Source organism: Microcaecilia unicolor, chromosome 9 (assembly GCF_901765095.1).
Source record: "Microcaecilia unicolor chromosome 9, aMicUni1.1, whole genome shotgun sequence".
In the NCBI taxonomy this organism is placed as follows: Eukaryota; Metazoa; Chordata; class Amphibia; order Gymnophiona; family Siphonopidae; genus Microcaecilia; species Microcaecilia unicolor.
The window spans coordinates 164,302,954-164,318,657 of NC_044039.1; the positions used below are offsets into that span (position 1 = coordinate 164,302,954).

At 42.8% G+C, this 15,704-nt stretch overlaps 1 protein-coding gene across 3 annotated transcripts in view; it reads right to left on the minus strand.

The window, feature by feature from the left end:
• TRIM9 (tripartite motif containing 9) overlaps positions 1-15,704 on the minus strand; it is a 137,102-nt gene that overhangs the window by 40,286 nt on the left and 81,112 nt on the right. For 2 of the 3 annotated variants that reach the window (XM_030214501.1, XM_030214500.1), the window contains exons 4-6: positions 12,078-12,188; positions 9,001-9,154; positions 199-356 (exon numbers count right to left, since the gene is read on the minus strand). In XM_030214501.1, the coding sequence (XP_030070361.1) occupies positions 199-356; positions 9,001-9,154; positions 12,078-12,188 (423 nt within the window). The remainder of the gene's footprint in view (positions 1-198; positions 357-9,000; positions 9,155-12,077; positions 12,189-15,704) is intronic. The other variant, XM_030214502.1, reaches the window with a different exon arrangement.

The following is a 15,704-nucleotide window of genomic DNA, read 5'->3' on the forward strand; positions in this document are numbered from 1 at the left end:
AACTATTTTTCTACAAATAAAGCAGCTTGTGAAATTCACTGCAACCTGCATTATTCAATCTACAGAACAATGAGGTGCTTTGCCAAAGTTGCAAATACTCCATTCATCCAACAGCACAACATAACATCATTCTTCATACCACAATGTGGACACAGATCAGTGGAGGCAGAACGTGGGTAGCTCCTGCAGTTTACTTACCCTAAACTGTCCACCGTTTCCATCATCCAGCTCCAGAATGTAGCCTTCCACCTGCACAGCGGACAGAGGGGGCTGCTTCCATGACAAGGTGGCACTGTTATTATCTGTACAGCATTCTTCCAGTTGCAGGATTGGTGGTGCTGGTACTGCAGAGGGAACTAAGCAAGATTTAGCGTCAGCCTGGCTTTGCAGGTCACCCCCCCCCCCAAATCCCGGAGAGCAGGTGGATGAAGTCAAGGTCAAAAGTCAAACTCTAAGCTTTCTTGCTGCATTAAGAACAATGGTGGCCCGGGGATGAAAGGTCACACACAAAGACTCAATGGAAGGCCTCATTTGCATAAATATTTACATGCATTGATAGGGGCCCAAAACACAGCTACTCTTGCATAGGGCCATCCCTGATTAAGAGAAACTGAAATGGAGATGTGGTTAGTTTGAGGATGATTGAGCATTAGGCACTCAAGTGAGGGGGGGGGGAGGGGAAATCACTGTAAGGGACTTTGAAATAGAAGACCATGAAAACAAAGGGCTGGCATGTTATGTGTTCAACTAAAAATAAGATTTACTTTAATTAAAAACAATTACACAATTATTTATCATCCATCTTTTCATTCTTCAGAAATCCATTTATGGAAAATCTACAAAAGTAAATCTACTCATGTAAAACTTTAGCCTTTTAAACTGGCTACGTTTCCTGTGGTTAAAATCGTAAGCTGCATAAAGGAAGCCAGGTAAACCTCCAAGGGGCACCCCTTCAAATTTACATGGTAGGTAAGCATCTAAATTTAACCGAGTAACCATGGCTGAAGAATCAGCTGCCCTAAATCTCCACACATACATTTGGAATGGGCAGGTTTGGCCAAATGTTTAGCTACACAACCGCATGGCAAATGAGGGCTGAATATCTGTTGTAAAGATAACCAGGGATGAAGCCAGTTACCTTTCCCACTTAGCCTGTTTTTGAATATTGATGCCTCCCTATCTGACTACTTGGCTTCCCCACTCATATCCAAAAGGTGATTCATGCCTAACTCCTCCCCACCGCACCTTGGTGACTGCAGTTTAGGAACTTTTATCAACTGCAGAGAGATTTTAAACAGTTCTGTTATGTGAAAAAAAATGTTCCAAATAATTTTGTTAGAAAAGTAAAATGGTCACACACACACACACCATTTCCAATACTAAAATAACACTTCCACAATGACCATTAACAAAGATAAACACGTAAACTACTCAGTTTTAACCCTCAGATTGCAACTAATACCCCCCACCCTACTTAAATAGCCTGATTATTCAGCATAGAATAAATAATCTATGTAAAATTATTTTAATGTCAGAGATTAGAAATATTACAGATTATAAGCAATTTCAACATGTTACAAAAACATAGATATTCCAAAAATATCTTTAAGTTGATCTTGTAGGATATTTTCTAACTGATGTCTCAGAGGGTGAGTCATAAATACGATTTTCAAGTGTGATTTTAAATTAACTGTTTTTCTTTTATTTTTATTGTAGTATGTCTAGAATCTAATCTTATTTGATTGCTCTTCTTTTACTTTTATTGTAACCCACTTAGAACTCAGTTTGGTTAAGCGGAATATAAATGCTAGATTATTATTATTATTTTAAGAGCCACCTCAGTTAATGTGTTCCAAAAAGGTTCCAGAATTGGCGAAAAATCTATTCCTTCAAGGAAGTAAGATCCTTTATAGAATAGCTCTCCATGGATAATATGTGAGCACCTGGTTCGTTATTTTGTGGAGTTTAAAGTATTGGCCCTTACATATAAGGCATTTTATAATTTTACACCATCCGATTTGGCATTGTTAACTGTGTTATATGTTCTGCAGTGGCTGCTGAGATCTCAGGTGGATAACTGAATTCAAGTTCAGAAATGAGAAATGGGGAACAGTCTTCTGACAGAATCTGGGTGACTTGCAGAGGCACATCTCTGGCACATAGGCCACACCACACATTCAGGTCGATACTCCAAAGCAGTTCCTCAGCCAGCTTCGGTTGTGAATCTCCTAAGCACTTGCCTTTTAAAACCTACTACTAGTTAATAAATAAATTTTATCTGTGTGAGTTGATGTATAGCCAAATTTTATCACAAAGGTTCAGGGGCAGGGCTAAAAGTTACTATCAGGATAATTTTATCCATCTAAGAGTTAACCAAACAAAATAAAACATGGAAAAGAAAATAAGATGATACCTTTTTTATTGGACATAACTTAATACGTTTCTTGATTAGCTTTCGAAGGTTGCCCTTCTACTTCAGATCGGAAATAAGCAAATGTGATAGCTGATAGTATATATAAGTGAAACATCCAAGCATTACAATGACAGTCTAGCAGGGTGGGGGTGGGTAGGAGGTATGCATGGGGACATCAAAGCATTTCATTGATAGTCTAACAGGATGGGGGTGGGTAGGTGAGAGGAGGGTGATAAACAGAGAAATACAACTTTATGGTTTATAAAGGGCAAGAAAACCCAGATCCTTGTTAAGTCCTGTCTGTTGGGTGTCAAAATATTCAATCATTCTGACTTCAAAGGTCTTAAGTTCCTGTATTGTTTTAAAGTTACCTTTCAGGATTCTTACTGTGAAATCACTGGTGCAGCGTCCTGGTCTTGTAAAGTGCTGGCCCACAGGGGTGGGAACCTGACTGGCACCAGCTTTCTTCATGTTATGTCTATGTAAATTAAATCTTGTCTTAAGCATCTGGCCTGTTTCTCCAATATAGCATCCTTCGTTACATTTTTTACACTGAATGATATATACCACATTGGAAGATGAGCATGTGAAAGATTCCACCTATTAACTGACATTTACATCTGTCCTCTGTTTCCTGTTTAGAATGGCAGAAAACTTTATTAGTTTTATTCTCTATTCAGTTTTGCTATACTGCTACAACTGACAGGCAGAACTGAGGCCCAGATGATCAACAATTAATGCAGGCGCTAGAGGCCACTAGCACTGGACTAGCGCTCACATTTACACAGTGCCCGTGATCAAAAGGCGTCCGGTGTGAGAGTGTGGAGCTCTGCGGTATTCAGCCCCTATGATCAGAGTGTAGTGCTCTGATCATAGAGGCAGAATAGTGCCTTAACTCTACGTCAGTTCAGCTGGCATTAGGGTTAAGGCTCTGTTCCCACCCCCACACTCCCTCCCACCAGAGTCAGGCAGCTTGGGCTGCCACTTTGTCCTGGGAGTCCATTGGACCCCCGCCATTGTTAGTGCCCACTCTGGGACAGCGATGAGGGGGGGCTGCAGGTCCGGTGCATCTCCACCCCCCCTCCCACACCCAAAACAAAATCTCTGGTGGTCCAAGTGGGCTGCCAAACCCGATCCCCACCTGCCCTGGTGGTCTAGCGGTCCCCGCCCGCCTCCTGTACCTTGTTGTAGGAGGAGGGAGCAGAAATCCATCCTCTTCCAGTGCTGCCTACAAAATGGTGGCGCCCTGCCCAGTGCACCCCAGGATGCACTGGGCAGGGCACTGCCATTTTGAAGGCAGCGCTGGAAGAGGATGGAGTGCTGCGCCCTCCTCCTATAATGAGGTATGGGGGGGGGCAGAGGGGATCGCTAGACCATCAGGGTGAGTGGGGATCGGGTTTGGCAGCCCACTTGGGCCACCATGGATTGTGTTTTGGGCGTGGGGGGGGGGGGGGGGGTAGGAGGGCTGTCCAAGGGGGAGTGGGGCTTGGGAGGCACCTAGGCCACCAGGGCCTTGCTTTTCCAGGGGGCTGTTCCTGTGTTTGACAGGTCTGGGCTTTTGACAGCCCGGACCTCCTGCACTTTCGCCGGATGATCAACTCTAATAACATGCTTAAATTTGCATGTTATTAGCGTTGATCATTGGAGAGTTAATTCCCTACGCTCTTCCGGCACTATTTTTAGGGCACTGTTTCAGAACAATGTGGGGAACTGATCATCGGCCTTTGATGTGTACAGACTAATAAAGAAAATACAATTTCTATGATACATAGTAGAGAGGTGTGGTAGCCATGTTAGTCCACTTTTAAAGGTAATCAATAGAAATAAAATAAAACATGGAAAAGAAAATAAGATGATAGCTTCACAAACCAGAACACTGTACCAGTGATTTCATGGTAAGAATCCTGAAAAGTAACTTTAAAACAATACAGGAATGTAAGACCTTTGAAGTCAGAGTGATTGACTATTTTGACACCCAACAGACAGGACTTAACAAGGATCTGGGTTTTCTAGCCCATTATGAACCATAAAGTTGTATTGCTCTGTTTGTCACCCTCCTCTCACCTATCCACCCCCATCCTGTTAGACTATCACTGAAATGCTTTGATGTTCCCATGCATATCTCCTATTCACCCCCCACCCACCCTGTTAGATTTCAATGAAATGCTTTGATGTTTCACTTATATATACTGTCATCTACCACATTTGCTTATTTCCGATCTGACGAAGAAGGGCAACCTTCGAAAGCTAATCAAGAAATGTACTAAGTTATGTCCAATAAAAAAGATATCATCTTATTAAATTTTCCATGTTTTATTTTATTTCTATTGATTACCTATGAAACATAGAATAGGGCATTCATATGGTTGGAGTGCGGGGGGGGGGGGGGGGGGGGGGGGAGGAAGGTAAGGAAAAGAGAGGGAGTAAAAAGACAGATGTAGCCAGAGACCCTAGTCATACAGATGCACTAAAGGCTTATTTGAAAAGCCAAGTTTTACTGGCAGATTTAAAACAGACCCAGGAAAATTCACTCCAAATTTGCAAAGGAAGGCTATTCCAAAGGGCTAAGGCTCTGAAGCAAAAGGAACTATGTCTTATTTGCTCATGTAGGGCCTCTATCTTGGACTTGGGAGGACCATCCAGTGATCATTTAAAGAACACAGAGTGCAGGAAGGGAAGAAAGGTAGGGGGCAGTCTGATACAAAAAGCTCTGAAAGGATTTTATACAGAATTTGGTAGGGTACTGGTAGCCAATGGTGGTCCTTTAAACATTAATCAGTGGGTGCCAGGCTGAGGTCCCCCACCTCCTCTCCTCTACCAGGCTTTTTCTTACATTCCTTGCAGCTTTAGTTAGCTGGAGGTGCCCTTCCTCATTCCTACCTTTAATCCCCTGGTTTAAGCTTTCCGGATCATGCCCTCTCCTCCCTCTCAGAGGCAATTATTTCCCTTTTTAAAAATGTGTGTCTTTTATGTCTGCTTGTAGTAAACTAGTATCATTCACTGTACAAATATTTATAAAAGGAAAGAAAATAATTCTGAAAGAAATTCTGCCCTTATTAATCAGTTCATCTTGCAAATCTGTATCTCAACTAGAAACAAAAAAAAAATTCATGTGTATAAGAAAGTAAACAATGAAATGCTGACTCATGAATAACACTGTAATCTCTAAAGCTAAACAAAATGGGATACTCTCTTATCTGCCTTTAGGCCAGTTCTGGCAATCAGAAGTTACTTGGCAGCTAATCTGGGCAGCATTTCCACAAGGTAAGAGGTTCTTGGGCAACTTTTCTCCCAAGTGCTGGGCACATGTGGATCCCCTCTAGGCTCTAGGTGTGTCCACTTTCCTCACACAAACCACTCCCTGGCAGTCCAAGCAAGAAACTGCCAGGTTCCCTTCTGCAAAGATCTTCCTGCAATCCCTCTAGGAGGCAAGATTTGACATCCCTGATGCTTTTTGGGAGGGAGAGGGAGGAGTTGGTTATTTGCAATGCTACTTTTTAAATTGCCAATTTCATCCCCACACCCCAAGCCTCAAATTCTGTGATTTTTCAGTTCTTTTGTCTTCAAATTCACTTTCTCCTAGTATCAGACTCAGAGATGTCCTTGCCAGTGTTACCAAGAAGGGCTTACACAATGGATGAGAAAGTGGCATTTTAAAAAATGAAATCCTAATTGACAATACAGTGTGTATCCTTGGAGAATGCCGACACGAATAGCACCCAGCTCTTCGGCTACTCTGTCTCTCTCTGAAGCCTTGGTTTCTGTAGATTCTCTCGTTTCAGCTTCCCGTGCTCTAGGGAAGGACCACAGTACATGCAATGTTAAGGAAACACTTGTTACATGTATGTAGCGACACACATTGGGCTTCAATATCTAAAGGAAATGTGTTTATCACATGTCCTAACAGGCACTGCCCTCCAACAGCTTTAATGGTTGTGGTTTGGCAGCGATATGTTACTTTCACTGAATTAAAACCTTCCTTGGTGTATGCTGGGAACAAGTTGCCTTTTCCATGACAAACTGCCAAGATATAGTTCACTGTAAATTACTAACTAATCAGAAGTTTAAGAAAAATTCTCCGGCGGGGAACACTATGAACGAATATATGAAACATAATTGACATTTGAGCAGCAAACGCAAGCAGCGCCAGGAGTTCAGCCTCTTCTCCGCCACTAACATTGGATCCACTTAGCATTCCATCACTGCCCAAAGCCCCTGACAGGTGTGAAATTACTCCCAAAGCTTTCACACATTCCTACTCTTCCAAAATTAATTAGATCTAACAGGGACATATCAGAGTGTAACAAATTGTACACCAGAAATTATATTAATTAGAGGGGGGTTATAATTTCAATGTGATGAATACTGGAAAAAAAAAACATCTGTTTTTCACAGATACTCAGTAACACAAAGTGTGCTGGAATTTACAACCTGCTTTGGAAAGTTAAGAGAGATCAACGCTCTATGGCCTGGGGTGAGGATACCATATGACAGGGGTCCTCAAATCCAGTCCTCAAGATCTACCGTATTTTTCGGACTATAAGACGCACTTTTTTCCCCAAAAATTTGGGAGGAAAATGGGGGGTGCGTCTTATAGTCCGAAGGTAGCGAGTTTTGGATCGCCGTCCCCTACTTACGCGATGCCATGTTCTCTGGTGGTCTAGTGACGTCGGGGCAGGAAAGAGCCCCCTCTTTCCTGCCCATCGCGCTGCTCTCCGTGCTCCTGACTGCTTCCTGACGGTCTCGGCAAGATTCAAAATGGCCGCCGAGAATCCCAACAGACAGGACTTAACAAAGATCTGTTTTTTCTCGCCCATTATAAACCATAAAGTTGTATTGCTCTGTTTGTCACCCTCCTCTCACCTATCCACCCCCATCCTGTTAGACTATCATTGAAATGCTTTGATGTTCCCATGCATATCTCCTATCCACCCACACCCTGTTAGACTATCACTGTAATGCTTTGATGTTTCACTTCTTTATACTGTCATCTACCACATTTGCTTATTTCCGATCTGACGAAGGGCAACCTTCAAAAGCTAATCAAGAAATGTATTAAGTTATGTCTAATAAAAAAGGTATCATCTTATTTTCTTTTCCATGTTTTATTTTATTTCTACTGATTACCTATATTCATTGTGGAAATCCTGAAAAACCAGGCCTGGTTGTGGGCCTCCAAGACTAGATTTGAGGACCCCTGCCAAATGAGGCTCTGTAAAATATATAGATGTGGAGCCTTATTTCCAGAAGTATGTGGAAAGGGGAATTCAAATGTCCAGATTGGGACATGGAGAGTTCCCAGAGTATTTTACAACAGACTTAGCCAAGTGTAGAGTCCCCTTGTAAAACAAGCGTAGGACGTGTATGTTCCGCCAGGTCCAGAGGGAGAAGTGATTTCAAAATGCTGCATGTGCCGTACCATCCTTTCAATGTGTGCGGCAGCAGTTTTTTGATGCAGGACTCCCTGGATCAATAATATCTGGGCCATAGAGGCACCAGTGGTATCCTTCTCTCATCACTGCCAGCTTGTAAAATGGTGGTGCCTGACCTTCAAGTGACACATCGGGATGCTTTGCTAGGGGTCAAAGTGAATCACACAGGGTTGAAAACAAACCTGGCCTACAGAACGTTCAACAGGAATATATTTGAAATATCAAAATATTCACAGACTGTAGCTAATAATATATTCTGCTTATCCTGAAGACTGGCCTATTGATGGCAAGGACATACTACAATGGATGAATTACTAAACCAGATAGCCCCAAGGGAGTGGCTGGCTAGGGGAAGAAGGCCAGGGGGAGTCTGGGGCCCACTGGATCACCAAGAAAGTTTTGTCCGGATGAGGGTAGAAGTCCAGCAGGCCTTTTTTCTCCATTATAATTATCAGTGCATGAGCCAATCTCTTCTCAGGAAGTGAGAGAAAGGGAGACATTTTCCTCCTGATGTAGCAGACTGTTCCAGATTACTGTAGTGGTATGCACTGTTGGTATCTGTCAGCACACACTTGCAGAATTTGCAAGTCATTAGGGTTTACTGTAGTAGGAAGTAAACTCTTGTTAGTGCATGCTTTACATGCTGTGAAGTGAAACTCAATGCTTGGCAGGTTACATTGAGCTCAAGTAGGGGTGAGGAGGGTTAAAGACAGTACAGACAGCAGCAATCAGACATTTGGACTGATGGAATAGAAACATATATACATACAAACACATTCATTCATTTGCTGATTTATTTATTTAGGATCTGTAGGTGATTACTGAGTTTATCATGCAAATACCAGAGCTGAAAGAAGAGGTGATTGATTGATGAAATGAATGGGATTACAATGACTGAGATAATTTGGGAAGAGGAATTTTGGCACTGTTGTTAAGCAATCTTTGAAAATGTTCTGTTATTGTTAGGCTAACTAGAGGCCCTGTTTACAAAGGTGCACTAGTGTTTTTAGCACGTGCTAACCGTGTAGATGATCATAATATTCCTATGGGCGTCTACACGGTTAGCGTGTGCTAAAAACGCTAGCGTGCCTTTGTAAACAGGGCCCTAGGTTTTTCAAGGGTCTAAAACAATGCAAGAAAGTGTTAATGCCTTACCTTTCATTTGAACAAAGTCCAGTTGATGGATGGTCTGCAAGAGAGGCGCGCTGTCCAGGTTTAAATCAAAGTCTGTGGTCATTTTGGGAGTGAGCGTCCCTTTGCCCCACTGGTCCTCTGTTAAGTGGACTCTTCGGATAAGCGCATCTGATATCTGATGGTATGGAACAGCAGATTCTCAAATGCCACAAATTGCATACAAGACCATTTGCAATACACTTAGGATGCAAACAACTCCAAGACACTAGGCTTTTAATGAGAAGATTGTAATGGGGTTAGCAAAGGGACAACAAACCCGGGTCCCTGAATCCTGCAAAAGGGGTTATAATTTCAATCAGAGTTATGCCTTCTTCATCCATTGCTGACAAAAAAAAAATCTTTCACAGATATTCACTAAGTTTGGCCTGAAAAAAATCAAATCTTTCTGTGATTCGAGTACAACAATCTGTGCAGTAAATTAGAGCACTGAATGGTCCAGTTTTGATGCATATTGAGGGGCATAATCGAATGGCGCCGGCCATCTTCGGGGCCGGTGCTGTAAGCGGGCGGTGCCAAGCGTATTTTCGAAATATGCTTGGCGCCGGCCAAATCGCTCGCCGGGTCTAGAGAAGGATCGCCGGGTTTATATGAGATGGCCGGCTTCGTTTTTCATCCATAATGGAAACCGGGCCCAGCCATCTCAAACCAAGCGAAATGCAAGGCATTTGGCCATGGGAGGAGCCAGCATTTGTAGTGCACTGGCCCCCCTCACATGCCAGGACACCAACCGGGCACCCTAGGGGGCCCTTAAACCCCCCCCCCCAAAAAAAAAAAAAAAAAAATAGCTTCCAAGTGCATAGCATCCTTACCTGGTGTGCTGAGCCCCCCAAACCCCCCCCCCCCCAAAACCCACTCGCCACAACTCTACACCATTACCATAGCCCTAAGGGGTGAAGGGGGGCACCTACATGTGGGTACAGTGGGTTTTGGGGGGTTTTGGAGGGCTCTACATTAACCACCACAAGTGGAACAAGTATGGGGGGGGATGGGCCTGGGTCCACCTGCCTAAAGTGAACTGCACCCACTAAAAACTGCTCCAGGGACCTGCATACTGCTGTCAAGGAGCTGGGTATGACATTTCAGGCTGGCATACAGGCTGGCAAAAAAAGTTTTAGGTTTTTTTTTTTGGGTGGGAGGGGGTTGGTGACCACTGGGGGAGTAAAGGGAGGTGATCCCCGCTTCCCTCCGATGGTCATCTGGTCAGTTGGAGCACTTTTTCCAAACTTGGTCCTAAAAATAAATGGGCCAAGTCTGGCCGGCGAAATGTTCGTTCGAGCCGGCCTCTTTTTTTCCATTATAAGGCGAAGCCGGCCATCTCGTACACACGCCCCGCCCTGTCTTCGCTACCCTACCAACACGCCGTGACGAAACAGCAGTTGAAGCTGGCCAAAATCGGCTTTCGATAATACCGATTTGGCTGGGATCAGGAGATCGTCGGCGATGTCCCGATTTGTGTCGGAAGATCGCCAGCGATCCCTTTCGAAAATAAGCCTGATTGTGTAGACAATTTAAGTAGCATACTATGCCATACTATGTAGCCCCACACTCTGGAATGCATTGCCTGAAAGGCTCCGCTTAACACAAGACTACCTCTACTTCAGGAAGCAGGTGAAAGCTTGGCTCTTCAACCAGACCATTAATGGAAGAAGTAACTAACTGTTAGTCTCACTCACACACAAGGAGTGACTCGGGCTGCACATACATGTTTATCCACTCCTACCCTAGCTGAGATAATATTTAACCATCTCTCTGACCTCACGTGCAACTTTCTTCAAATCAATCACCTTACTTTCTAATTCTTCCTACTTTCTTACTCATCTATATGTTACAACTTTGCCTTACCCTTCACTACCAATTATAATGTTCTAGTACATATTGTGTTGTCATTTCACCAGTGGTCCCTATTTAGAAATCAGAATATTTCACCAGTGGTCCCTATTTAGGCATTAAAGTAGTATACCATGCCATACTTTGTATTGCTGTTCGAATATTTTTACTGCTCTAATTGTCTATTGCTCATGTTTGATCTGTTCTTACTGTACACCGCCTTGAGTGAATTCCTTCAAAAAGGCGGTAAATAAATCCTAATAAATAAATAAATATGTACTGTTATCGGAATATTTTTACTCTTGTAATTGTCTGTTGCCTATGTTCAGCTTATTACCCACTTGGGTGAATTTTCTTTAAAAAGGTGGTAAATAAAGCCTAATAAATAAATATATAAATACAGCAGCAAAAACCTGCTGTATGTAAAATTTAAAGCTAGGATAATGCCACCCTGTAACACAATGACACTATGGCCGCGTACCAACAGCTTGAGAATTGAATGCCCATGGTCTCTTGCACCCTATCTCTGGCTGAAAGGCTTTAGAATATAAGAACATAAGAGTAGCCATACTGGGTCAGACCAATGGTCCATCTAGCCCAGTATCCTGTTTTCCAAAACAGTAGCCAAGCCAGGTCACAAGTACCTGGCAGAAACCCAAATCGTGGCAACACTCCATACTACAAATCCCAGGGCAAGCAGTTGCTTCCCAAGTCTGTCTCAATAGCAGACTATGGACCTTTCCTCCAGGAATTTGTCCAAACCTTTTTTAAACCCAGATACACTAACTGCTGTTACCACATCCTCTGGCAAAGAGTTCCAGAGCTTAACTATTCATTGAATGAAAAAATATTTCTTCCTATTTGTTTTAAAAGTATTTCCATATAACTTCCTCGAGTGTCCTCTAGTCTTTGTACTTTTGGAATGAGTAAAAAATCAATTTACTTCTACTCGTTCTACACCACTCAGGATTTTGTAGACCTCAATCATATCTCCCCTCATCCGTCTCTTTTTCAAGCTGAAGAGCCCTAACCTCTTTAGCCTTTCTTCATACGAGAGGAGTTCCATCCCCTTTATCATTGTGGTCGCTTTTCTTTGAACCTTTTCTAATTCCGCTATATCTTTTTTGAGATACGGCAACCAGAACTGAATGCAATACTCAAGGTACGGATGCACCATGGAGTGATACAAAGGCATTATATTACATACTGACCTGAAGAAAACCACTGGGGTCGTTTTCTTTAATGACTTCCAGGCAATACTCCATCAGCCCGGTGGTTTGGCGTAATTTGACGGTGCAATGGGATATTTGATCTCTTACCACCTATGATTAAATATGAAGAGGAGAATATACAAACAATATCTGATGAGGGAAGCACTGTTAAGAAACAGGTTTCAGAAAACAGATTAAAATACAAATTACAAATACAATGGACCAACTTATATAACTTTCAACAATTTTTTATTGATGACATTCTAATAAAACAAACACCTTGACAAGCAGCAAAATAGTCACATCAGATATATCAATCACAGTCATGTGCATACAGTCATCATCAATACTTTCCATATATATATACCATTTATCCCTATCCCCCCACTAATCCCCCCCTCGTTATACCCCCCACTCATATCGAATCGGCTTTACTGCTACTTTCCTCCAGGAGTCTGAACTCGGAAAGTCCCCGTAGGATCCAATCGTTTCTCAGCCGATTGATTTACAGATAATCAAGACAAACATTTCCAACATTGCATGTTATAACAGTAGGCATATCTATACAAACCCAGCAATTGCCGAATGATAAGTACAACCTTCAACCTTTTAACCGTTGTATCCCCTTACCCTATCCCTATCCTCCCCTCTATTTGGACCAACTTATATAAATGGCGCCTACAAAAAAAAATCGGTGCTGAAAAAAAATGTGCTTAGCGTTATTCTATAAACCTCGCCTAAAGTTAGGTGCGGTTTATAGAATACATGTAGCACCTGTTCCCATGATTAAAACTTAGGCGCAATCATTTACACCAACGAAAACCTGGTGTAAACGGCTGCATCTAACTTAAGCATGGATTGGGCATATTCCACAACAGTGTGCATAATTTTTATAAACGCCCATGACCATGCCCACAACCTCCTTTGAGATCCGCACATACGTGCACAACTTTACAGAATATGTTTAGAAAGTTGCTTGCGCAAATTCTAATAAGTGCCTTTTAAGCAATTAATTTGAACGCACAAATTGGCTACGTTTATAGAATCTGGGGAAATATGTATAATCTGTGTTCTAACACATCACAAGGCAGATTTACATTTAGGGCCCTGTTTACTAAGGTGCGCTAGCGTTTTTAGCGTGCGGTAAAAATTAGCACATGTTAACACTAGAGACACCCATGGGTGTGTCTAGTGTTAGCGCGTGATAATTTTTAGAGCACGCTAAAAGTGCTAGCGCGCCTATAGCGTGGCTTACTAAACAGGGCCCTTAATTTGGTATTGTAAACTCTGTGGAATGCACTTCCCATTTCCCTATGTTCAGAACAGTCATATCTGAAGTTTAGGGCTTTGCTGAAAACCCACTTGTTTTCTAAAGCTTTCCAGGGTGCTCTGGTAGACTGCACGCAGGAGATCTGGCACTGTTTTCTCCGTTTTCTCCTGTCCTCTCTCTTTCCTGTCAGCATTTGTAGTTCCTTTCCTTTAAGTTTCTTAATTTAGTTTTGTAAACTGCTGTGTTTAGCACTGTCCGAAGGGTGGTATACGAAATGCGCAATTAATATATCATTGGGGGGGGGGGGGTTAATTTTCAATGCTTTTTCTGTAGGTAAATAGCAGCTTTGCTTGCATTAAGAAGGGACAACCTGATACATCTTTTCCCATTTAACAATAGCCAAAAGGGGACAGTGATACTTGGTTTGGGCAGAGCTTTTTTCCAGGGGGTACTGAGTACCAGCACCTTTTCCACTGCATGCTATAACTGACCCATTGCCCCCCAAGTACTAGTGAAAGAGCCCAGGCTTTGCACACCAGTTCTGCTTTTCATAGATTCTGAGACTGGTTGCAGGGGGCCTGGAATTTGAGTACAGGCTAGAAAAAAAAATGCCCTAGGTCCGGGGAGGGAGAGTACAAGCAGAGCTTTTGATCTGGTGGAACCCCCATGCATACTTTTGGTGGCTATATTTGTAGCTGTTTCAGAGCTAGTAAAAATATACATCCTGAGGTTCAGGTCCCAGTCCTGTAGCCCTGCAAGCACCCACTGGGTTTCAAAACTGCTCTCTAAACATTATTAGCAATTCCTTTGTGCCTCCTGCTGATGTTCTTGCAAATACTTGGAATTAATCTAGACATTTCTGAAATGTGGTCTGCTTCACTGTGGAATTAGGCAGCTCGAGCTGCGCTTTTAAAACTGTGCTAGCCCTAAGAAGCTACAGATGGATGCCTAGAAGTAGCCTAATGGTTAGTACAGTGGGCTAAGAACTTGGGGAACTGGGTTTGATTCCCACTGCAGCTCCTTGTGATCCTGGGCAAGTCAATTAATCCTTCATTACCTCAGGCACAAAGGAGAAATTAGGTCTTATCTGATAATTTTCTTCCCATTAATCTTTCTCATTATTCCAGAACCTGTAGGATAGTTGTGTCCATCAATCAGCAGGTAGAGATAAAGAACTGAAAAATGAGCTGAGACATATCTCTCTTAGCAATCCAGTCCAGCTCCTCAGTATTTACGTAGACAAACAGTAAGGAAAAACTCAGAATAAACACAACAACCTTAAACAACTCGATAACTTAACAATAACCAGATGAGCAAACATTTGTGGACCTCTCTCATCTCTGGACAACTTGTAGTGGACAAAAGATATGAAGGAAGCACCATGCAAGGTGACAGTCTTTACTTGACCCATTACTTTGAACCAACTAAACACCTGAGAAACCTCGGGCAGGCCTCTGGAACAGTGGGAAGGACTAATAGAAAATTATCAGGTAAAACCTAATTTCTCCTTCTATTACGTAGCTTCCCACTATTCCAGAACCTGTGGGATGTTCAAAAGTAATCCCTAGAGTGGATAGGATCCTGGCGCCGCTGCCCTGAGGACTGAAGCCCCAAAACTGGCTTCCAAGATCGCCGCAACATCCACCCTGTAGTGCTTGGCAAAGGTATGCAGCGTTGACCACATTGCTGCCTTGCAAATATCTGCTGGAGACAACCACCTTGAGTGAATTCCTTCAAAAAGGCGATAAATAAATCCTAATAAAATAAATAAATAAGGAAGCCTCCGCTCAGGATATTGCTGTATGCCTGAGGGGCCTGCTTCCCTGCAAACGAATAAGCTGACGCGATAGTCTCCTTCAGCCATCTAGCAATTGTGGGCTTGGAAGCCATGAGGCCAACCCTCTGTTTACCAAAAAGCACAATCTGTCCAGTTTGCAAAACGTATTTGTGACTTCCAGGTATCTAATGAGGACTCTATGCACATTGAGAAGCTTCAAGGAAGAATACTGAGCCTCTTCATCCTCTCTGTGAAAAGACGGAAACTGCACAGATTGGTTGAGATAAAATGCTGATACCACTTTTGGAAGAAATGAAGGAACCGTGCAAAGGGAGACCAGCGCCTCCAAAAAGCAAAGAAAGGGATCCTGACAAGAAAGAGCCTGAAGCTCCTAAACTGTACTTGCCAATGCAACAGCCACCAAGAACGCTGTCTTTAGAGTAAGATCTTTCAAGGAGGCCTTCCAAAGTGTCTCAAAAGAAGGCTTCTGAAAAGCCCGAAGGACTAAATTAAGGGTCCACTCTGGACCCAACATACAAAAGGGAGGCTGCAAGAATTAGATATCCTGTTGAGCCTCAAG